At 53.9% G+C, this 23,079-nt stretch overlaps 1 protein-coding gene and 1 long non-coding RNA gene across 2 annotated transcripts in view; one reads left to right on the plus strand and one right to left on the minus strand.

The window, feature by feature from the left end:
* Positions 1-23,079, minus strand: part of LOC140403128 (uncharacterized) — a 437,756-nt gene that overhangs the window by 154,616 nt on the left and 260,061 nt on the right. The gene's annotated exons all lie outside the window — the stretch shown is intronic.
* LOC140403378 (relaxin-3-like) lies at positions 16,145-18,622 on the plus strand. The gene is made up of 2 exons (XM_072491309.1): positions 16,145-16,425; positions 18,002-18,622. Exons 1-2 carry the CDS (start codon positions 16,251-16,253, stop codon positions 18,274-18,276), a joined length of 450 nt encoding a protein of 149 aa, XP_072347410.1. The 5' UTR covers positions 16,145-16,250; the 3' UTR covers positions 18,277-18,622.

Consider the following 23,079-nt stretch of genomic DNA (forward strand, 5'->3'; position numbering starts at 1 on the left):
TGTCCTGGTCAGCTATGCCCTGGTCAGCTGTGCCCTGGTCAGCTGTGCGCTGGTCAGCTGTGCGCTGGTCAGCTGTGCCCTGGTCAGCTGTGCGCTGGTCAGCTGTGTCCTGGTCAGCTGTGCCCTGGTCAGCTGTGCGCTGGTCAGCTGTGTCCTGGTCAGCTGTGCGCTGGTCAGCTGTGCCCTGGTCAGCTGTGTCCTGGTCAGCTGTGTCCTGGTCAGCTGTGCGCTGGTCAGCTGTGCCCTGGTCAGCTGTGTCCTGGTCAGCTGTGTCCTGGTCAGCTGTGCGCTGGTCAGCTGTGCCCTGGTCAGCTGTGCCCTGGTCAGCTGTCCTGGTCAGCTGTGCGCTGGTCAGCTGTGCCCTGGTCAGCTGTGCGCTGGTCAGCTGTGTCCTGGTCAGCTGTGCCCTGGTCAGCTGTGCGCTGGTCAGCTGTGTCCTGGTCAGCTGTGCGCTGGTCAGCTGTGCCCTGGTCAGCTGTGTCCTGGTCAGCTGTGTCCTGGTCAGCTGTGCGCTGGTCAGCTGTGCCCTGGTCAGCTGTGTCCTGGTCAGCTGTGTCCTGGTCAGCTGTGCGCTGGTCAGCTGTGCCCTGGTCAGCTGTGCGCTGGTCAGCTGTGTCCTGGTCAGCTGTGCCCTGGTCAGCTGTGCGCTGGTCAGCTGTGTCCTGGTCAGCTGTGCGCTGGTCAGCTGTGCCCTGGTCAGCTGTGCCCTGGTCAGCTGTGTCCTGGTCAGCTGTGCCCTGGTCAGCTGTGCGCTGGTCAGCTGTGTCCTGGTCAGCTGTGCGCTGGTCAGCTGTGCCCTGTTCAGCTGTGCCCTGGTCAGCTGTGTCCTGGTCAGCTGTGCCCTGGTCAGCTGTGTCCTGGTCAGCTGTGCCCTGGTCAGCTGTGCCCTGGTCAGCTGTGTCCTGGTCAGCTGTGCGCTGGTCAGCTGTGCCCTGTTCAGCTGTGCCCTGGTCAGCTGTGTCCTGGTCAGCTGTGTCCTGGTCAGCTGTGCCCTGGTCAGCTGTGCCCTGGTCAGCTGTGCGCTGGTCAGCTGTGCCCTGGTCAGCTGTGCGCTGGTCAGCTGTGCGCTGGTCAGCTGTGCCCTGGTCAGCTGTGCCCTGGTCAGCTGTGTCCTGGTCAGCTGTGCGCTGGTCAGCTGTGCGCTGGTCAGCTGTGCCCTGGTCAGCTGTGTCCTGGTCAGCTGTGTCCTGGTCAGCTGTGTCCTGGTCAGCTGTGCCCTGGTCAGCTGTGCGCTGGTCAGCTGTGTCCTGGTCAGCTGTGCGCTGGTCAGCTGTGCCCTGGTCAGCTGTGTCCTGGTCAGCTGTGCCCTGGTCAGCTGTGTCCTGGTCAGCTGTGCCCTGGTCAGCTGTGCCCTGGTCAGCTGTGTCCTGGTCAGCTGTGCGCTGGTCAGCTGTGCCCTGGTCAGCTGTGTCCTGGTCAGCTGTGTCCTGGTCAGCTGTGTCCTGGTCAGCTGTGCCCTGGTCAGCTGTGCGCTGATCAGCTGTGTCCTGGTCAGCTGTGCGCTGGTCAGCTGTGCCCTGTTCAGCTGTGCCCTGGTCAGCTGTGTCCTGGTCAGCTGTGCCCTGGTCAGCTGTGTCCTGGTCAGCTGTGCCCTGGTCAGCTATGCCCTGGTCAGCTGTGCCCTGGTCAGCTGTGTCCTGGTCAGCTGTGCGCTGGTCAGCTGTGCCCTGTTCAGCTGTGCCCTGGTCAGCTGTGTCCTGGTCAGCTGTGTCCTGGTCAGCTGTGCCCTGGTCAGCTGTGCCCTGGTCAGCTGTGCGCTGGTCAGCTGTGCCCTGGTCAGCTGTGCGCTGGTCAGCTGTGCCCTGGTCAGCTGTGCGCTGGTCAGCTGTGCCCTGGTCAGCTGTGTCCTGGTCAGCTGTGTCCTGGTCAGCTGTGCGCTGGTCAGCTGTGCCCTGGTCAGCTGTGTCCTGGTCAGCTGTGCCCTGGTCAGACCCACTATGGTCGTGTCATTGGCAAACTTGCAGTTGGAGTTAGAGCCGAATTATGCCACACAGTCGTGTGTGTATAAGGAGTGTAGTAGGGGGCTAAGTACGCAGCCTTGCGTGGCCCCGGTATTGAGGACTATCATGGAGGAGGTGTTGTTGTTTATCCTTACTGATAATAACCTTTATTGTCACAAGTAGGCTTACATTAACACTGTGGAATTTCCCTAGTTGCCACATTCCGGCGCCTGTTCGGGTACACGGAGGGAGAATTCAGAATGTCCAATTCACCTAACAGCACGTCTTTTGGGACTGTGGGAGGAAACCGGAGCACCCGGAGGAATCCCACACAGACACGGGGAGGATGTGCAGACTCCGTACAGTGACCCAAGCCGGGAATCGAACCTGGGACCCTGGAGCTGTGAAGCAACAGTGCTAACCACTGTGCTACCGTGCCACCTTGAATTGTGGTCTATGGGTCAGAAAGGCGAGGATCCATTTGCAGAGTGAGGAGCCGAGTCCTAGGATTTGGAGTTTTGATGTGAACTTGGCTGGAAAATGAAAGGTTTAGTGAGAGGGAAGAACTCAGGGAGATCAACATTAGTAGAGAAATGGTGTTGAAGGTGGAGCTGTAGTCATAAACACATAGAAGATAGGAGCAGGAGCAGGCCTTTAGGCCCTTCGAGCCTGCTCCGCCATTCATCACGATCATGGCTGGTCATCCAACTCAATAGCCTAATCCTGCTTTCTCCCCATAGCCTTTGATCCCATTCTCCCTAAGTGCTATATCCAGCCGCCTCTTGAATATATTCAAAGTTTTAGCATCAACTACTTCCTGTGGTAATGAATTCCACAGGCTCACCACTCTGTGTGTGAAGAAATGTCTCCTCATCAGGGGCTGGTTTAGCACAGGGCTAAATCACTGGCTATGAAAACAGACCAAGGCAGGCCAGCAGCATGGTTCAATTCCCGTACCAGCCTCCCTGAACAGGCGCCGGAATATGGCGACTAGGGGCTTTTCACAGTAACTTCATTTGAAGCCTACTTGAGATAATTAGCGATTTTCATTCATTTCATTTCATCTCTGTCCAAAATGGTTTACCCTGAATCCTCAGGCTGTGACCCCTGGTTCTGGACACACCCCACCAACGGGAACATACTTCCTGCATCTACCCTGTCCAGTCCTGTTAGAATTTTATAAGTCTCTATGAGATCCCCCCTCATTCTTCTGAACTCCAGCGAGAACAATCCCAACCTAGTCAATCTTTCCTCTTATGACAGTCCCGCCATCCCTGGAATCAGTCTGGTAAACCTTCGCTGCACTCCCTCGAGAGCAAGAACATCCTTCCTCAGAGAAGGAGACCAAAACTGCACACAATACTCCAGGTCTGGCCTCACCAAGGCCCTGTATAATTGCAGCAACACATCCCTGCTTCTATACTCGAAACCTCTTGCAATGAAGACCAACATACCATTAGCCTTCATTACCGCCTGCTGCACCTGCATGCTTACCTTCAGCGACTGGTGCACGAGGACACCCAGGTCCCGCTGCACTCTCCCCTCTCCCAATTTACAACCATTCAATCCAACAGATTTGTCAAGCATGATTTTCCCTTTATAAATCCATGCTGACTCTGACTGATCCTGCCACTGCTTTCTAAATGTTCCGCTATAACGTCCTTGATAATGGATTCAAGAATTTCCCCCACTACTGATGTTAGACTTACTGGTCTATAATTCCCTGCTTTCTCTCTACCTTCCTTTTTGAATATTGGAGTGACGTGAGCGACCCTCCAATCTACCTTCCTGTTTTTGCTTCCAAAGTGAATAACCTCACACTTAACCAAATTATACTGCATCTGCCATTGGTTTGCCCACTCGCCCAACCTGTCCAGATCATGCTGTAGGATCCCTGCGTCCTCGTCACAGTTCACCCTCCCACCAAATTGGTATCATCTGCAAACTTTGAGATGTTACATTTTGTTGCCTCAGCCAAATCATTAATATATATTGTGAATAGCTGGGGTCCCAGCACCGATCCCTGTGGTACCCCACCATTTACTGCCGACCAATTTGAAAAGGACCCATTAATTCCTACTCTTTGTTTCCTGCCTGCCAACCAGTTTTCTATCCACCTGAACACATTTCCCCCAATCCCATGCGCTTTAATTTTACACAATAATCTCTTAAGCGGGACTTTGTCAAACGCCTTCTGAAAGTCCAAATATACCACATCGACTGGTTCTCCCTTGTCGACTGTACTGGTTACACCTTCAAAGAATTCCAACTGATTTGTCAAGCATGATTTTCCCTTCATAAATCCATGCTGACTCTGACTGATCCTGCCACTGCTTTCTAAATGTTCCGCTATAAAGTCCTTGCTAATGGATTCAAACATTTTCTCCATTACCGCTTACAGGTCTATAATTCCCTGCTTTCTCTCTACCTCCCTTTTTGAATATCGGAGTGACGTGAGCGACCCTCCAATCTGCAGGGACTGTTCCAGAGTCTATAGAATCCCGGAAGATGACCACCAATGCATCCACTATTTCCAGAGCCGCCTCCTTAAGCTCTCTGGGATGCAGATTCTCAGACCCTGGGGATTTATCCGCCTTCAATCACATCAATTTTCCCAGCACCATTTCTCTACTAATGTTGATCTCCCTCAGTTCATCCCTCTCACAAATCTTTCATTCTCCAACATTTCTGGGATCTGATTTGTGTCCTCTTTTGTGAAGACAGAACCAAAGTATGTATTCAATTGCTCAGCCATTTCTTTGTCCCTTATTATTCATTCCCCTGTTTCTGTCTGTAGGGGGCCTACATTTCTCTTTACCAATCTCTTTCTGCTCCAGCTTTCTCCCACAATCCAAAAATGTGCAGGTAAGGTGGATTGGCCAAGCTAAATACCCCTTAGGTGGGATTGGGTGGATAGGACGGGCATTGGGCCTGTGTGGGTGCTCCTTTGGAGGGTCGGTGCAGACTCAATGGGCTGAATGGCCTCCTGCACTAGGGATTCAATTAATTCTTGGGGGTCGGTTTAGCTCACTTGGATAGACAGAGGGGTCATGATGCGGAGCAAGGCCAGCCGCGCGGGTTCAATCCCCGTACCGGTTGAGGTTATTCATGAAGGCCCCGCCTTCTCAACCTTGCCCCTCGCCTGAGGTGTGATGATCCTCAGGTTAAATCACCACCAGTCAGCTCTCCCTCTCAAAGGGGGAAATAGCATTTGGCAAAACTGCTGTTCAACTTAAATATACCAAACTGCAAAACTACAGACAGACCTGGCTCCTCCCATTAATTACATTATGATTATCCCACTCAGATGGTGGGGGGGGGGGGTGTGGGGGGGGTGGGGGTGGGGGGGTGGGGTGGGGGGGGTGGGTGGGGGGGGGGGGCCTCAGTTGGGTGCTCATTCAGAGGGTCAGTGTAGTCCCGATGGCTGAATGGCCTCCTTCTGCACTGTAGGGATTCTATGATGCATTACTGCGCGCAATACCTGGGCAGTGTGTATGCCGCCTTCAGCCTGGCACACTCGACGGTTCCTGGTCTCCTCAAGGCGACCCTCGCCGCTGGGGGTTATCCACTGTGGCTATGACTGATGACGCCTATCCTGAGGCTGCAGACCGACACGGAGACCCACTACAACGATGCCCATACAGCAGCCAGGAGCGTGATCAGGTGGTGCTTCGGCATCCTGAAGATGTGACTCAGGTGCCTGGACCGCTCCGGAGGGGCCTCCAGTATGGCGCTGGGAGTGTGGTCTGTATCATGGAGGCCGGCTGCATCCTCTCGCAGCAGAGGGGTGATGTGCTGGAGGAGGAGGATGAACATCAGTCTTCGTCCGACGAGGTATGCGGGGGAGGGCAAGGATAGGCAGGACATGGGGCCTGGGCGGGTACGGGAGGCGGCACAACGTGTGCGCCAGGGCCAACACGCACGGGACACTCTGATCGCCTCCAGGTTCACCAACTAAGGGCACGGACATCGCATCCACTCCCCCCGGACACCGCCTCCCATGAACACCCTTCCTGTGCACCCCCCTTGCGATCCTCTCCGTGATACATACCTGCCGCACGATGGGCTGCGTGCAGGCCCTGCGGGTTGGCAGTAACAGCGGGTCTGGCCCACGAGATGGAGGATGATGACAACCCGCTCCGGGGTGCTCTAGTGTTCCGCATCATTTGCCAACGTCTGATTGGCAATGGGTGATCCCTGCAGGCGAGCTGATAAATTCATCACACGGTCTCATTGAATCCCTCGGGCACGGAGGTAGGCGAGGTGGGGTGGGTTAGGGGTGGGGCACCAGAGCGGTGACGCTAGCCCACCCACAGTGAGTTGACGGCCCCCGTCCATGTCAGTGTCATCTCCCCCTGGCTACCAGGAGGAGGCCATGCAGTTTCTTACGGCATTACTGGCTGGTCCTTACGAAGCTGCCTAAGGCGCTGACTGCCTCTGCGCCCAGGCCTGGCGAACGGTGGCAGCTGGCAGCCTTCCTTCACGGGCATGGATACAGGGTATCTCGCCTCTCCTCCACGGTGTCCAGGAGGGTCTCCAGCTCGGCGTCAGTGAAGTGTGGAGCCGCTGTCCTCTCTGCCACCTTGTTGGCTGAGATGGTGTGGGTGGGGAGTGCAGTGTGTATCTGCGGCTGCGGTTTGTCAGCCTCCTGAGTGTCAGTCCCAAACCCGGCGAATCCAGCTCCATTTCCCATTGGAATCGATTGTATTCGACGTGGAGCCGGTCGCAGCCCCTTAACCGTCGGTGAATCGGTCCAGGTGCGAAACCACTTCGTAGAATTCCACAAATCCTGCCCCGGCATCAACACTTAGTCTCAGGAACGAAGAATCCGGTACAGGAACTTTTGGTACAAGTTATTTTGGAGCTAGCCTTCTGCATATTAACATTCTACACCAAGTCAGTCGATATTAATGAAGCAGATATTTGCATATTCTCCCGAAAGGGCACTTGTTAAATGTCACCTTGCGTCTTTTGTTCCCTTTTATTATCCGACACAGACGGTCCAGACATCTTGTTCTACTAGACGTGCTTCTTATCGAGTCACAGAATGGCATTTCGTCATAGCACAAATGTCACTGAAACATCTAAGGGGAGTGATAAGGCTGTATCTGCTGAACAGCACGGATTCTTTACGCCTTCCCAAACGGTCTGCAGGAGCAGTCAGTAATTCAGGACAACTCACCTGTAATGACGAGTCGAGCTAGATCCAAAAGTCTGAGAACACGCTCGAGCAGACTCAAAAACAGCTTCTTCCCCGCTGTTACCAGGCTTCTAAATGACCCTCTTATGGACTGACCTGATTAACACTACACCCTGTATGCTTCACCCGATGCCGGTGTTATGTAGTTACATTGTGTATATCTTGTGTTGCCCTATTATGTATTTTCTTTTCTTCTCATGTACTTAATGATCTGTTGAGCTGCTCGCAGAAAAATATTTTTCACTGTACCTTGGTACACATGACAATAAACAAAATCCAAATCCAATCCCACGGCAGCTGGACCCCATGGAGGGTGCCCCACTTCAGGAGAGGAGGGGGGTCCACACCCCAGAAGTGTGGATGTTCTGCAATCCTCTCACAGTGAGGTGGCTTTTATGAGGTGCAGCAGTCCAACTAACGCGACCCCACACCGGGAAAACAGATCAGGGAGCCGCTCCCCCAACCCCAACACTGGGCACAGTGCCCCCTGCCCACCCCCCAACACTGGGCGCAGTGCCCCCCACCCACCCCCCAACACTGGGCGGTGCCCCCCGCCCACCCCCCAACATTGTGCGCAGTGCCCCCCGCCCACCCCCCAACACTGGGCGCAGTGCCCCACCCCCAACACTGGGCACAGTGCCCCCTGCCCACCCCCCAATACTGGGCGCAGTGCCCCCCGCCCACCCCCAACACTGGGCGCAGTGCCCCCCGCCCACCCCCCAACACTGGGCGCAGTGCCCCACCCCAACACTGGGCGCAGAGCCTCCCGCCCACCCCCCAACACTGGGCGCAGTGCCCCCACCCACCCCCCAACACTGGGCGCAGTGCCCCAACCACAACACTGGGCACAGTGCCCCCTGCCCACCCCCCAACACTGGGCGCAGTGCCCCCCCGCCCACCCCCCAACACTGGGATGTTGCCCGTGCCACGTGATAGTGAGATGAGGAATAGGGAGAGAGAGCATTTAAACACGTGGCTACAGGGATGGTGCAGGCGGGAGGGTTTCAGATTTTTGGATAACTGGGGCTCTTTCTGGGGAAGGTGGGACCTCTACAGACAGGATGGTCTACATCTGAACCTGAGGGGCACAAATATCCTGGGGGGGAGATTTGTTAGTGCTCTTTGGGGGGGTTTAAACTAATGCAGCAGGGGCATGGGAACCTGGATTGTAGTTTTAGGGTAAGGGAGAATGAGAGTATAGAGGTCAGGAGCACAGATTTGACGTCGCAGGAGGGGGCCAGCGTTCAGGTAGGTGGTTTGAAGTGTGTCTACTTCAATGCCAAGAGTATACGAAACAAGGTAGGGGAACTGGCAGCGTGGGTTGGTACCTGGGACTTCGATGTTGTGGCCATTTCGGAGACATGGATAGAGCAGGGACAGGAATGGATGTTGCAGGTTCCGGGGTTTAGGTGTTTTAGTAAGCTCAGAGAAGGAGGCAAAAGAGGGGGAGGTGTGGCGCTGCTAGTCAAGAGCAGTATTACGGTGGCGGAGAGGATGCTAGATGGGGACTCATCTTCCGAGGTAGTATGGGCTGAGGTTAGAAACAGGAAAGGAGAGGTCACCCTGTTGGGAGTTTTCTATAGGCCTCCAAATAGTTCTAGGGATGTAGAGGAAAGGATGGCGAGGATGATCCTGGATAAGAGCGAAAGTAATAGGGTAGTTATTATGGGAGACTTTAACTTTCCAAATATTGACTGGAAAAGATATAGTTCGAGTACATTAGATGGGTCGTTTTTTGTACAGTGTGTGCAGGAGGGTTTCCTGACACAGTTTGTTGACAGGCCAACAAGAGGCGAGGCCACATTGGATTTGGTTTTGGGTAATGAACCAGGCCAGGTGTTGGATTTGGAGGTAGGTGAGCACTTTGGGGACAGTGACCACAATTCGGTGACGTTTACGTTAATGATGGAAAGGGATAAGTATACACCGCAGGGCAAGAGTTATAGCTGGGGGAAGGGCAATTATGATGCCATTAGACGTGACTTGGGGGGGATAAGGTGGAGAAGTAGGCTGCAAGTGTTGGGCACACTGGATAAGTGGGGCTTGTTCAAGGATCAGCTACTGCGTGTTCTTGATAAGTATGTACCGGTCAGACAGGGAGGAAGGCGTCGAGCGAGGGAACCGTGGTTTACCAAGGAAGTGGAATCTCTTGTTAAGAGGAAGAAGGAGGCCTATGTGAAGATGAAGTGTGAAGTTTCGGTTGGGGCGATGGATAGTTACAAGGTAGCGAGGAAGGATCTAAAGAGAGAGCTAAGACGAGCAAGGAGGGGACATGAGAAGTATTTGGCAGGAAGGATCAAGGAAAACCCAAAAGCTTTCTATAGGTATGTCAGGAATAAGCGAATGACTAGGGAAAGAGTAGGACCAGTCAAGGACAGGGATGGGAAATTGTGTGTGGAGTCTGAAGAGATAGGCGAGATACTAAATGAATATTTTTCGTCAGTATTCACTCAGGAAAAAGATAATGTTGTGGAGGAGAATGCTGAGCCCCAGGCTAATAGAATAGATGGCATTGAGGTACGTAGGGAAGAGATGTTGGCAATTCTGGACAGGCTGAAAATAGATAAGTCCCCGGGACCTGATGGGATTTATCCTAGGATTCTATGGGAGGCCAGGGAAGAGATTGCTGGACCTTTGGCTTTGATTTTTATGTCATCATTGGCTACAGGAATAGTTCCAGAGGACTGGAGGACAGCAAATGTGGTCCCTTTGTTCAAAAAGGGGAGCAGAGACAACCCCGGCAACTATAGACCGGTGAGCCTCACGTCTGTAGTGGGTAAAGTCTTGGAGGGGATTATAAGGGACAAGATTTATAATCATCTAGATAGGAATAATATGATCAGGGATAGTCAGCATGGCTTTGTGAAGGGTAGGTCATGCCTCACAAACCTTATTGAGTTCTTTGAGAAGGTGACTGAACAGGTCGACGAGGGTAGAGCAGTTGATGTGGTGTATATGGATTTCAGCAAAGCGTTTGATAAGGTTCCCCACGGTAGGCTATTGCAAAAAATACGGAGGCTGGGGATTGAGGGTGATTTAGAGATGTGGATCAGAAATTGGCTAGCTGAAAGAAGACAGAGGGTGGTGGTTGATGGGAAATGTTCAGAATGGAGTACAGTCACAAGTGGAGTACCACAAGGATCTGTTCTGGGGTCGTTGCTGTTTGTCATTTTTATCAATGACCTAGAGGAAGGCGCAGAAGGATGGGTGAGTAAATTTGCAGACGATACTAAAGTCGGTGGTGTTGTCGATAGTGTGGAAGGATGTAGCAGGTTACAGAGGGATATAGATAAGCTGCAGAGCTGGGCTGAGAGGTGGCAAATGGAGTTTAATGTAGAGAAGTGTGAGGTGATTCACTTTGGAAGGAATAACAGGAATGCGGAATATTTGGCTAATGGTAACGTTCTTGAAAGTGTGGATGAGCAGAGGGATCTAGGTGTCCATGTACATAGATCCCTGAAAGTTGCCACCCAGGTTGATAGGGTTGTGAAGAAGGCCTATGGAGTGTTGGCCTTTATTGGTAGAGGGATTGAGTTCCGGAGTCGGGAGGTCATGTTGCAGCTGTACAGAACTCTGGTACGGCCGCATTTGGAGTATTGCGTACAGTTCTGGTCACCACATTATAGGAAGGACGTGGAGGCTTTGGAGCGGGTGCAGAGGAGATTTACCAGGATGTTGCCTGGTATGGAGGGAAAATCTTATGAGGAAAGGCTGATGGACTTGAGGTTGTTTTCGTTGGAGAGAAGAAGGTTAAGAGGAGACTTAATAGAGGCATACAAAATGATCAGGGGGTTGGATAGGGTGGACAGTGAGAGCCTTCTCCCGCGGATGGATATGGCTGGCACGAGGGGACATAACTTTAAACTGAGGGGTAATAGATATAGGACAGAGGTCAGAGGTAGGTTCTTTACGCAAAGAGTAGTGAGGCCGTGGAATGCCCTACCTGCTACAGTAGTGAACTCGCCAACATTGAGGGCATTTAAAAGTTTATTGGATAAACATATGGATGATAATGGCATAGTGTAGGTTAGATGGCTTTTGTTTCGGTGCAACATCGTGGGCCGAAGGGCCTGTACTGCGCTGTATTGTTCTATGTTCTATGTTCTATGGGCGCTGTGCCCCACCCCCAACACTGGGCGCAGAGCCTCCCGCCCACCCCCCAACACTGGGCACAGTGCCCCCTCATCCCCCCAACACTAGGCGCAGTGCCCCCCCACCCCCCGAACTCTGGGCGTAGTGCCCCCCCCACCCCCCCAACACTAGGTGCAGTGCCCCCCCACCCCCCCAACTCTGGGCATGGTGTCACCCCATGGCCCCCCCAAAACTGGGCCCAGTGCTAATTACTTGTAGGCAAACCTTGCGATCCTATCCCACCTCAGAGAGGTGCAACCAATCAGATGGCTGGCAGCATTTTGTCCCAGCAGAGCCATCAGGAGCAATGGCCCCAGACAATCTCTCCATGGAGCCCAGCCACATCCGGCATCAGGAGTCTCAGTGCGGGAGAGGGGTCTCAGTCAGCGGGGAGGAGTTTCAGTCAGGGAGGAGGAGTCTCAGTCAGGGAGGAGGAGTCTCAGTGAGGGGTCTCAGTGAGGAAGAGGGGGCTCATTGAGGGGGAGGGGTCTCAGTGAGGTTTCTCAGTGAGGGGGAGGGGTGTGTGAGTGGGGAGGAGTCTCAGTGGGGGTGGAGGGGGATGTGAGTGGGGAGGAGTCTCCATGAGGGGGAGGGGTCTGTGAGTGGGAATGGGTCTCAGTGAGGGGGGAAGGGGTCTCTGTGAGGGGGGTCTCAGTGAGGGGGAAGGGTCTCAGTGAGGGGGTCTCAGTGAGGGGGAGGGGTCTCAGTGAGGGGGAAGGGGTCTCAGTGAGGGGGGAAGGGTCTCAGTGAGGGGGAGGGATCTCAGTGAGGGGGAGGGGGTCTCACTGAGGGGGAAGGGTCTCAGTGAGGGGGAGGGGTCTCAGTGAGGGGTCAGTGAGGGGGAGGGGTCTCAGTGAGGGGTAGTGGTCTCCGTGAGGGGTCAATGAGGGGGAGGGGTCTCAGTGAGGGGGAGGTGTCTCAGTGAGGGGTAGTGGTCTCAGTGAGGGGGAGGGGTCTCAGTGAGGGGTCAGTGAGGGGGAAGGGTCTCAGTAAGGGGTAGTGGTCTCAGTGAGGGGTCAGTGAGGGGTAGTGGTCTCAGTGAGGGGGAGGGGTCTCAGTGAGGGGTCAGTGAGGGGGGAGGGGTCTCAGTGAGGGGCAGTGGTCTCAGTGAGGGGGAGGGGTCTCAGTGAGGGGTCAATGAGGGGGGAAGGGTCTCAGTGAGGGGTAGTGGTCTCAGTGAGGGGGGAAGGGTCTCAGTGAGGGGGAGGGGTCTCAGTGAGGGGCCAGTGAGGGGGAGTGGTCTCAGTGAGGGGTCAGTGAGGGGGAGGGGTCTCAGTGAGGGGGAGAGGTCACAGTCAGGGGGAGGGGTCTCAGTGAGGGGGAGGCGTCACAGTGAGGGGGAGGGGTCTCAGTGAGGGGGAGGCGTCTCAGTGAGGGGGAGGGGTCTCAGTGAGCGGTCAGTGAGGGGGGAAGGGTCCAGTGAGGGGTAGTGGTCTCAGTGAGGGGTCAATGAGGGGGAGGGGGTCTCAGTGAGGGGGAGGGGTCTCAGTGAGGGGTCAGTGAGGGGGGAAGGGTCTCAGTGAGGGGTCAGTGAGGGGGAGGGCTCTCAGTGAGGGGTCAATGAGGGGGAGGGGTCTCAGTGAGGGTGAGAGGTCACAGTCAGGGGGAGGGGTCTCAGTGAGGGGTCAGTGAGGGGGAGGGGTCTCAGTGAGGGGGAAGGGCCTCAGTGAGGGGTCAGTGAGGGGAGGGTTCTCAGTGAGGGGTCAATGAGGGGGAGGAGTCTCAGTGAGAGGTAGTGGTCTCAGTGAGGGGGAGGGGTCTAAGTGATGGGTCAGTGAGGGGGGTGGGGTCACAGTGAGGGGTCAGTGAGGGGGAGGGGTCTCAGTGAGGGGGAGGGGCCTCAGTGAGGGGTCAGTGAGGGGGAGTGGTCTCAGTGAGGGGTCAATGAGGGGGAGGGGTCTCAGTGAGAGGTAGCGGTCTCAGTGAGGGGGAGGGGTCTAAGTGAGGGGTCAGTGAGGGGTAGTGGTCTCAGTGAGGGGTCAATGAGGGGGAGAGGTCTCAGTGAGGGGGAGAGGTCACAGTCAGGGGGAGGGGTCTCAGTGAGGGGGAGGCGTCTCAGTGAGGGGGGAAGGGTCTCAGTGAGGGGTCAGTGGGGTGGACGGGTCTCAGTGAGGGGTAGTGGTCTCAGTGAGGGGTCAGTGAGGGGGGAAGGGTCTCAGGGGTAGTGGTCTCAGTGAGGGGGGAAGGGTCTCAGTGAGGGGGAGTGGTCTCAGTGAGGGGGAGGGGGTCTCAATGAGGGGAGGGGTCTCAGTGAGGGGGAGGGATCTCAGTGAGGGGTCAGTGAAGGGGAGGGGTCTCAGTGAGGGGTAGTGGTCTCAGTGAGGGGTCAATGAGGGGGAGGGGTCTCAAGAGGGGGAGGGGTCTCAGTGAGGGGGAGGGGTCTCAGTGAGGGGGAGGGGTCTCAGTGAGGGGGAGGGGTCTCAGTCAGGGGAGGGGTCTCAGTGAGGGGGAGAGGTCACAGTCAGGGGAAGGGTCTCAGTGAGGGGTCAGTGAGGGGGAGGGGTCTCAGTGAGGGGGAGGGGTCTCAGTGAGGGGTCAGTGAGGGGGAGAGGTCTCAGTCAGGGGGGGGGGTCTCAGTCAGGGGGAGGCATTTCAGTGAGGGGGAGGGGTCTTGTGTGGGGCAGGGTTCTCAGTGAGAGGGAGGGGTCTCAGTGAGGGGGAGGGGCCTCAGTGAGGGTTAGGTCTCAGTGAGGGGTTGGAGTCTCAGTGAGGGGGAGGAGTCTCAGTGAGGGGAGGGGTCTTGCGTGGGGTCTGAGGGAGGGCAGAGCAGAGTCCCCTGGTGCCTGATAGATGTGTTAGGGTCAGGACACAGCAGCATTCTAACGACACAACTGCAGTCACAACATAAACTGGATCTGTCTGGTTCACTATTGTTCTTTAGGAGGGAAATCTGCCGTCCTTACCTGGTCTGGCCTATATGTGACTCCAGACCCACAGCAATCTGACTGGCTCATAACTTCCCTCTGAATGGCTGAGCAAACCATTCAGTTAAAGGGCAACTAGGGATGAGTAAGAAGTGCTGTCATTGATGCCCATGTCCCAACAATGAATAGAAAGAAAATCCTGGTGCTGAGGCGGATCTTGACTCAGTCCCTATCGGATTGCGATATCACAGCACAGAGAGGCCTGGATGTCTCCACGGGCCTGGCGGCAGCATCTGGGCAGGTCTAAAAGCAGCACAAAGAATCGTCCAATCCTTACAGAGCAGAAGGAGGCCATTCGGCCCATTGCGTCTCCGACCCTCCAGAAGAGCACCGTATCAGGGCCCATTCCCCCGCCCTATCCCCATAACCCTGCACATTGATCATGGCCACTCGTTGCAAACCAGGTGTAACCTGCACATCTTTGGATTGCGGGAGGAAACCGGAGCATCCAGAGGAAGCCCACGCAGACACGGGGAGAACGTGCAGATAACCATCCTTGCCGCTGCTTACCAGACTGATACACACAACCTGCCTGGTATCTGCACACAAAACAGGCTGTCACCACTAACTGTCCCACAAATCAGTGGTCAGACTCTGTCCCTTGAGTCCGATATGATAAGAATTGATATATCGTTTCATTAATGACACAATGTGATTCAGCTTGAACAATCCAAACTCAAAACACTAACTTTCAAAAACATATTGCCTCAAACACTTGCGCTCTCCCTGACTTCTTTTTCTCCTGTCTTCTCTCCATCTCTGTCAGTATATCTTTCTGTCATCAGGCACTTCTCCCTGTTCTTATTGCTCTCCATCTCTTTGTCTGACTTGCCCTCTCACTTTCCCGTGAGCTCTCTGGCCTTTTTTCTACCAGTCTTTCGGTTCCTCTTTGTCTACCGTGCTTTTTCTATACCTCTCTATTTCTGTATTTCCCTATCCCTCTCTTTGATTCCTTTCTCACTTTCTCTCTCTGACAGATTTATTAACTGAATTAAAATCCTACCAGCTGCTGCTATGGGATTCAGACATTATCCTGGGCCTCTGAATCATTCACCTGGTGACATTACCACCCCCACCCCCTTAAATGCTAAACAAGGCCTGTGTGATGGCTTTGGTGGATATGGAAGATCCCATGGAATGGCTGGGAGAAGCAATGGGCAGCTGTAAACACGTGGGTAACTTTCTGAGCAATGTGATACAAACACCAATCTCTGGAATCGACTCAAATCTGTTCCAATCTCCATACACCTGATGTGGAGATGCCGGCGTTGGACTGGGGTGAGCACAGTAAGAAGTCTTACAACACCAGGTTAAAGTCCAACAGGTTTGTTTCGAATCACTCGCTTTCGGAGCGTAGCTCCTTCCTCAGGTGAATCTGCGCTCCGAAAGTTGGTGATTCCAAACAAACCTATTGGACTTTAACCTGGTGTTGTGAGACTTCTTACTGTCCATATACCTGGCTATAGTGAGTCATGTTGGTCACTGCGTTTGAGGATAGACATGCAGGTTGTTTTGAAAGAGCCTGCTTATTTAGGAAAACACTGAAAGATTGGTTCCGTGGGTGAGACTCAATAACTGACCTCTCAAAAGAATCTGTGACAGCGAAATGGAATTACGCAAAGATTTTAGACAAAGGTTTGCAATGAAATGTAAGACGTGAGCTGTGGATCTCGACATTTAACAAATAAGGACATTTGCTTTGTGTGTGTTTGATGCAAATGATTCTTTTATATCTTGTTTGATAACTTACTATAGAGATGTGTTTAGAATTAAGCAGAGTGTGTCTGTCTCACTAGCAGAGACCTTTAGCAAGGTCCTAATGCTGCTCATTAAACCATCAGTCTGCTGCCATGTGTTGCGACAGCTTCGTAATTACATTTGTTTATCAGATGTGAACAGGGGCTTATATAATGGGCTCCAAGCAAGGGGAAATAGACCAACACCTCGTATCCTGGCTCTCTCTCCTCTGCCTCACTCCTTCCTTCTTCACTTCCTCTCCTTGTTCTCTCTTCACTTTCACATCCTCAGTTTCGTTAAGGAAGCAGAGGGCCGGTGATGCAGAGGTTTGCGTTTACCCTGGCCCTCTGGATATTCACCTCAGAGTTCCAGACGGCGGCTGATGCTCGGAATCCTGTCCTCGGAGTGAAACTCTGTGGGAGGGAGTTTATCCGGGCCGTCATTTTCACCTGTGGAGGTTCCAGATGGAAAAGGAGCAGGACGAACGCAGCAGGTAGGAATTTCCCGGGCAAGCATTTTGTCCGCAACACCTACACATTACATGTGACAGAGCACGGCACAGAGTGGAAAATTCCAGAAGATGAATGACCTATTGGTACCAGATCCCAGTCCATCGCTCCTGAAGGGAAGGATCAGGCACCAGGTTCCCCAATAGGCAGCAAGGTAGCACAGTGGTTAGCACTGCTGCATCACAGCGCCAGGGTCCCAGGTTCGATACCCACACGTCGCACGTTGTCTGCGTGCTTGTTAGGTGAATTGGACATTCTGAATTCTCCCTCTGTGTACCCAAACAGGCGCCGGAATGTGGCGACTAGGGGCGTTACACAGTAACTTCATTGCAGTGTTACTGTAAGCCTACTTGTGACAATAAAGATTATTATTATTAAGAGTGCCCTGATCCTTGTATCGAGGCCGCTGTCTGCCATGCCAGCTGGCACAGCCCTGGTGACTAAATGTGAGTGAAATCAAAAGTCACGCCCGTGTGGGGTACTGCCCCTGCCCCTCTAGCAAGACAGAGCCAGGCTGGAGGATTCCGGGGTGCGCTGTTCTACCAGGGGAAGACCTCAGCCATGATGTGGAGATGCCGGCGTTGGGCTGGGGTGAGCACAGTACGAAGTCTTCCAACACCAGGTTAAAATCCAACAGGTTTGTTTGGAATCACTAGCTTTCGGAGCGTAGGGATGAAGGAGCAGCACTCCGAAAGCTAGTGATTCCAAATAAATCTCTTGAACTTTAACCTGGTGTTGGAAGACTTCTTATTGGCCTCAGTGTGTGCGCTACACAGGAGTAAATCATTCAGGATTTCCTCAGAGTGAGACATGTTTGCCTGGAGCACACATCCAGCCCGAGTAATTGGGAGTTGTGTCAGGATTGATCTAGGTAAAGTTGAACCCGAGTTGAAGCCCCTGTCACTAGGCTGTGTGAATATGTTACTGAAGCTTTGCTGTGAGGAGGTGTGAGACTGAATGTGAGGTGAGTTCACTGCTACTTTCTGAGACACGGAAATGAGTTCAGTGTATCAGCACACAGGTTTATAAATAATCCAAACCATAGTGAAGAGAGATTAACAAATGCATTTAACCAGTTTACAATTTAACTAATTCACGTACTGCTAAAGCCACCGATTGAGAGGGTTGTCTGTATTAAAGTCTTGTGAGCTGATCTTAACGGAGAAAGTAGCAATTGCTGTGTGTGTGTGAGTGTTCAGAGTAAAAGTCATTGGATTTTCTGGTGGCTTTCACTATCTGGACTCACACATGAGTAACAGTGTCACCTGACATGTTGAGGCAGGTGCTCTTACCGAGGCTGGGCTGCATAGCCAGCATATCCCAGCCCCTCGCAGCGCCCTCAGCATTGATGGAACTCAGACTCACATCAGCCAGGATCTAACTGAATATTGAAACGAGCTGAGAGGTGCTCCTCCTGTTCCTGTGATGCTTCTGAATGTCGAGGAGAAGATTAGAAATTCTGTAATTTACTGCGAGCCAGTTTTGAGTTGATTGGGTTTTTTGGGAGAAGATTTAATGATGAATTTCCACCTGACGGATTGTGCTCTGTTTCTCTTGCAGATATCCCAGAGCCCATCACCCACTTGGAGCAGACAATGAATGATGCAAACCTCAATGACTGGGACATTGCTGAGGATGTGACTAACTATCAACCGGAGAGCTGGGGAGTCCCGGTGGGGTTGGGGAGGGAGAGTGGGAGCAGGAGGAGCATTTCCGATGATGCATTAGAGGCTGTGAGAAGCAGCGGTCGGAAGGGGAGGGATGTAGTGGTGGGTCTGTCTAACGCTTGCTGTAAGTGGGGTTGCACAAAGAGCGAGATCAGCTCACTCTGTTAGAGTTCGCACTCCATCATTGTTAACCCCCTGCCTGCTGCAAACACGACAGGAGACTGAAGACTGCTTCTAAACGATCAAATACCTCACAATGTAAAAACTCACTCCTTCAATCACCATGCAACAGAACAAACTATGTGTGGCACCTAAGGTTAAAACTGCAAACAAATACACTGAGCAGAGCTGACCATTTGAGAGACAGGCAATTAGAGTTTAAGCATTTGGTGTTCTGTGTTTCCCAGAGACAGTTTTTCAGTTTACCATCAAATCTTCACGGTGTTTGTACAGAGTATCAGTCCATCACCTCTGTTTGTGTAGTCTGCTTTTATTTTTAAAAGATTTAAGGCAATACTATTGGCTCAAGTCTGATTTCTCAATATTTAGCAAATGGGCTAAGGGCTCCACACACACTGACTCTCACTGGGGTACGGGTCCCACACACACTGACTCTCACTGGGGTAGGGGTCCCACACACACTGACTCTCACTGGGGTACGGGTCCCACACACACTGACTCTCACTGGGGTACGGGTCCCACCCACACTGACTCTCACTGGGATACAGTTCCACACACACTGACTCTCACTGGGGTACGGGTCCCACACACACTGACTCTCACTGGGATACAGTTCCACACACACTGACTCTCACTGGGGTACGGGTCCCACACACACTGACTCTCACTGGGATACAGTTCCACACACACTGGCTCTCACTGGGATACAGTTCCACACACACTGACTCTCACTGGGGTACAGTTCCACACACACACTGACTCTCACTGTGCTACGGGTCCCACACACACTGACTCTCACTGGGGTACGGGTCCCACACACACTGACTCTCATTGGGGTACGGGTTCCACACACACTGACTCTCACTGGGGTAGGGGTCCCACACACACTGACTCTCACTGGGGTACGGGTCCCACACACACTGACTCTCACTGGGGTACGGGTTCCACCCACACTGGCTCTCACTGGGATACAGTTCCACACACACTGACTCTCACTGGGGTACAGTTCCACACACACACTGACTCTCACTGTGCTACGGGTCCCACACACACTGACTCTCACTGGGGTACGGGTCCCACACACACTGACTCTCACTGGGGTAGGGGTTCCACACACACTGACTCTCACTGGGATACAGTTCCACACATACTGACTCTCACTGGGGTACGGGTCCCACACACACTGACTCTCACTGGGATACAGTTCCACACACACTGACTCTCACTGGGGTACGGGTCCCACACACACTGACTCTCACTGGGGTACGGGTCCCACACACACAGACTCTCACTGGGGTACGGGTTCCACACACACTGACTCTCATTGGGGTACAGTCCCACACACACTGACTCTCACTGGGGTACAGTTCCACACACACACTGACTCTCACTGTGCTACGGGTCCCACACACACTGACTCTCACTGGGGTACGGGTCCCACACACACCGACTCTCACTGGGGTACGGGTCCCACACACACTGACTCTCACTGGGATACAGTTCCACACACACAGACTCTCACTGGGGTCCGGGTCCCACACACACTGACTCTCACTGGGGTACGGGTCCCACACACACTGACTCTCACTGGGGTCCGGGTTCCATACACACTGACTCTCACTGGGATACAGTTCCACACACACTGACTCTCACTGGGGTCCGGGTTCCACACACACTGACTCCCACTGGGGTACGGGTCCCACACACACTGACTCTCACTGGGGTCCGGGTTCCACACACACTGACTCTCACTGGGATACAGTTCCACACACACTGACTCTCACTGGGGTACAGTTCCACACACTGACTCTCACTGGGGTACGGGTCCCACACACACTGACTCCCACTGGGGTACGGGTCCCACACACCCTGACTCTCACTGGGGTCCGGGTTCCACACACACTGACTCTCACTGGGGTCCGGGTTCCACACACATGACTCTCACTGGGGTACGGGTCCCACACACACCGACTCTTACTGGGGTACCTGTTCCACACACACTGACGCTCACTGGGGTACGGGTTCCACACACACAGACTCTCACTGGGGTACAGTTCCACACACACTGACTCTCACTGGGGTACGGGTCCCACACACACTGACTCTCACTGGGGTCCGGGTTCCACACACACTGACTCTCACTGGGATACAGTTCCACACACACTGACTCTCACTGGGGTCCGGGTTCCACACACACTGACTCTCACTGGGGTACGGGTTCCACACACACTGACTCTCACTGGGGTACGGGTTCCACACACATTGACTCTCACTGGGGTATAGTTCCACACACACTAACTCTCACTGGGGTACGGGTTCCACACACACTGACTCTCACTGGGATACAGCTCCACACACACTGACTCTCACTGGGGCACCTGTTCCACACACACTGACTCTCACGGGGGTACGGGTCCCACACACACTGACTCTCACTGGGGTCCGGGTTCCACACACACTGACTCTCACTGGGATACAGTTCTACACACACAGACTCTCACTGGGGTACGGGTCCCACACACACTGACTCTCACTGGGGTACGGGTCCCACACACACTGACTCCCACTGGGGTACGGGTCCCACACACACTGACTCTCACTGGGGTCCGGGTTCCACACACACTGACTCTCACTGGGATACAGTTCCACACACACTGACTCTCAACGGGGTACGGGTTCCACACACACTGACTCTTACTGTGGTACGGGTTCCACACACACTGACTCTCACTGGGGTACGGGTCCCACACACACCGACTCTTACTGGGGTACGGGTTCCACACACACCGACTCTCACTGGGGTACGGGTTCCACACACATTGACTCTCACTGGGGTACGGGTCCCACACACTGACTCTCACAGGGGGACGGGTCCCACACACACTGACTCTCACTGGGGTACGGGTCCCACACACACTGACTCTCACTGGGGTCCGGGTTCCACACACACTGACTCTCACTGGGATACAGTTCCACACACACTGACTCTCACTGGGGTCCGGGTTCCACACACACTGACTCTCACTGGGGTACAGTTCCACACACTGACTCTCACTGGGGTACAGTCCCACACACACCGACTCTTACTGGGGTACGGGTTCCACACACACTGACTCTCACTGGGGTACGGGTTCCACACACACTGACTCTCACTGGGGTACGGGTTCCACACACATTGACTCTCACTGGGGTATAGTTCCACACACACTAACTCTCACTGGGGTACGGGTTCCACACACACTGACTCTCACTGGGATACAGCTCCACACACACTGACTCTCACTGGGGCACCTGTTCCACACACACTGACTCTCACTGGGGTACGGGTTCCACACACATTGACTCTCACTGGGGTACGGGTTCCACACACATTGACTCTCACTGGGGTACAGGTCCCACACACACTGACTCTCACTGGGGTACGGGTTCCACACACATTGACTCTCACTGGGGTATAGTTCCACACACACTGACTCTCACTGGGGTACGGGTTCCACACACACCGACTCTCACTGGGGTACGGGTCCCACACACACTGACTCTCACTGGGGTACAGTTCGACACACACTGACTCTCACTGGGGTACGGGTTCCACACACACTGACTCTCACTGGGGTACAGATCCACACACACTGACTCTCACTGGGGTACGGGTTCCACACACATTGACTCTCACTGGGGTATAGTTCCACACACACTAACTCTCACTGGGGTACGGGTTCCACACACACTGACTCTCACTGGGATACAGCTCCACACACACTGACTCTCACTGGGGCACCTGTTCCACACACACTGACTCTCACTGGGGTACGGGTTCCACACACATTGACTCTCACTGGGGTACGGGTTCCACACACATTGACTCTCACTGGGGTACAGGTCCCACACACACTGACTCTCACTGGGGTACGGGTTCCACACACATTGACTCTCACTGGGGTATAGTTCCACACACACTGACTCTCACTGGGGTACGGGTTCCACACACACCGACTCTCACTGGGGTACGGGTCCCACACACACTGACTCTCACTGGGGTACAGTTCGACACACACTGACTCTCACTGGGGTACGGGTTCCACACACACTGACTCTCACTGGGGTACAGATCCACACACACTGACTCTCACTGGGGTACGGGTTCCACACACACTGACTGTCACTGGGGTACAGGACCCACACACACTGACTCTCACTGGGGTATGGATTCCACACACACACTGACTCTCACTGGGATACAGTTCCACACACACTGACTCTCACTGGGGTACGGGACCCACACACATTGACTCTCACTGGGGTATGGATTCCACACACACTGACTCCCACTGGGGCACGGGTTCCACACACACTGACTCTCACTGGGGTATGGATTCCACACACACTGACTCTCACTGGGTTACGGGTCCCACACACACTGACTCTCACTGGGGTACAGGTCCCACACACACTGACTCTCACTGGGGAACAGGTCCCACACACACTGACTCTCACTGGGGTACGGGTCCCACACACACTGACTCTCACTGGGGTACGGGTCCCACACACATTGACTCTCACTGGGGTACGGGTTCCACACACACTGACTCTCACTGGGGTACGGGTCCCAGACACAACGAATCTCACTGGGGTACGGGTCCCACACACACTGACTCTCACTGGGGTATGGATTCCACACACACTGACTCTCACTGGGGTACGGGACCCACACACATTGACTCTCACTGGGGTATGGATTCCACACACACTGACTCTCACTGGGGTATGGATTCCACACACATTGACTCT

The sequence above is a fragment of the Scyliorhinus torazame genome, chromosome 27, assembly GCF_047496885.1.
Source record: "Scyliorhinus torazame isolate Kashiwa2021f chromosome 27, sScyTor2.1, whole genome shotgun sequence".
In the NCBI taxonomy this organism is placed as follows: domain Eukaryota; kingdom Metazoa; phylum Chordata; class Chondrichthyes; order Carcharhiniformes; family Scyliorhinidae; genus Scyliorhinus; species Scyliorhinus torazame.

Bases quoted from the DNA above. Each gene is read 5' to 3' on its own strand.
- LOC140403378 (XM_072491309.1), top strand. From the start codon at position 16,251: ATGCAGAGGTTTGCGTTTACCCTGGCCCTCTGGATATTCACCTCAGAG. The intron at 16,426-18,001 runs GTAGGAATTTCC...TTTCTCTTGCAG, and splicing joins GAGCAGGACGAACGCAGCAG to ATATCCCAGAGCCCATCACC.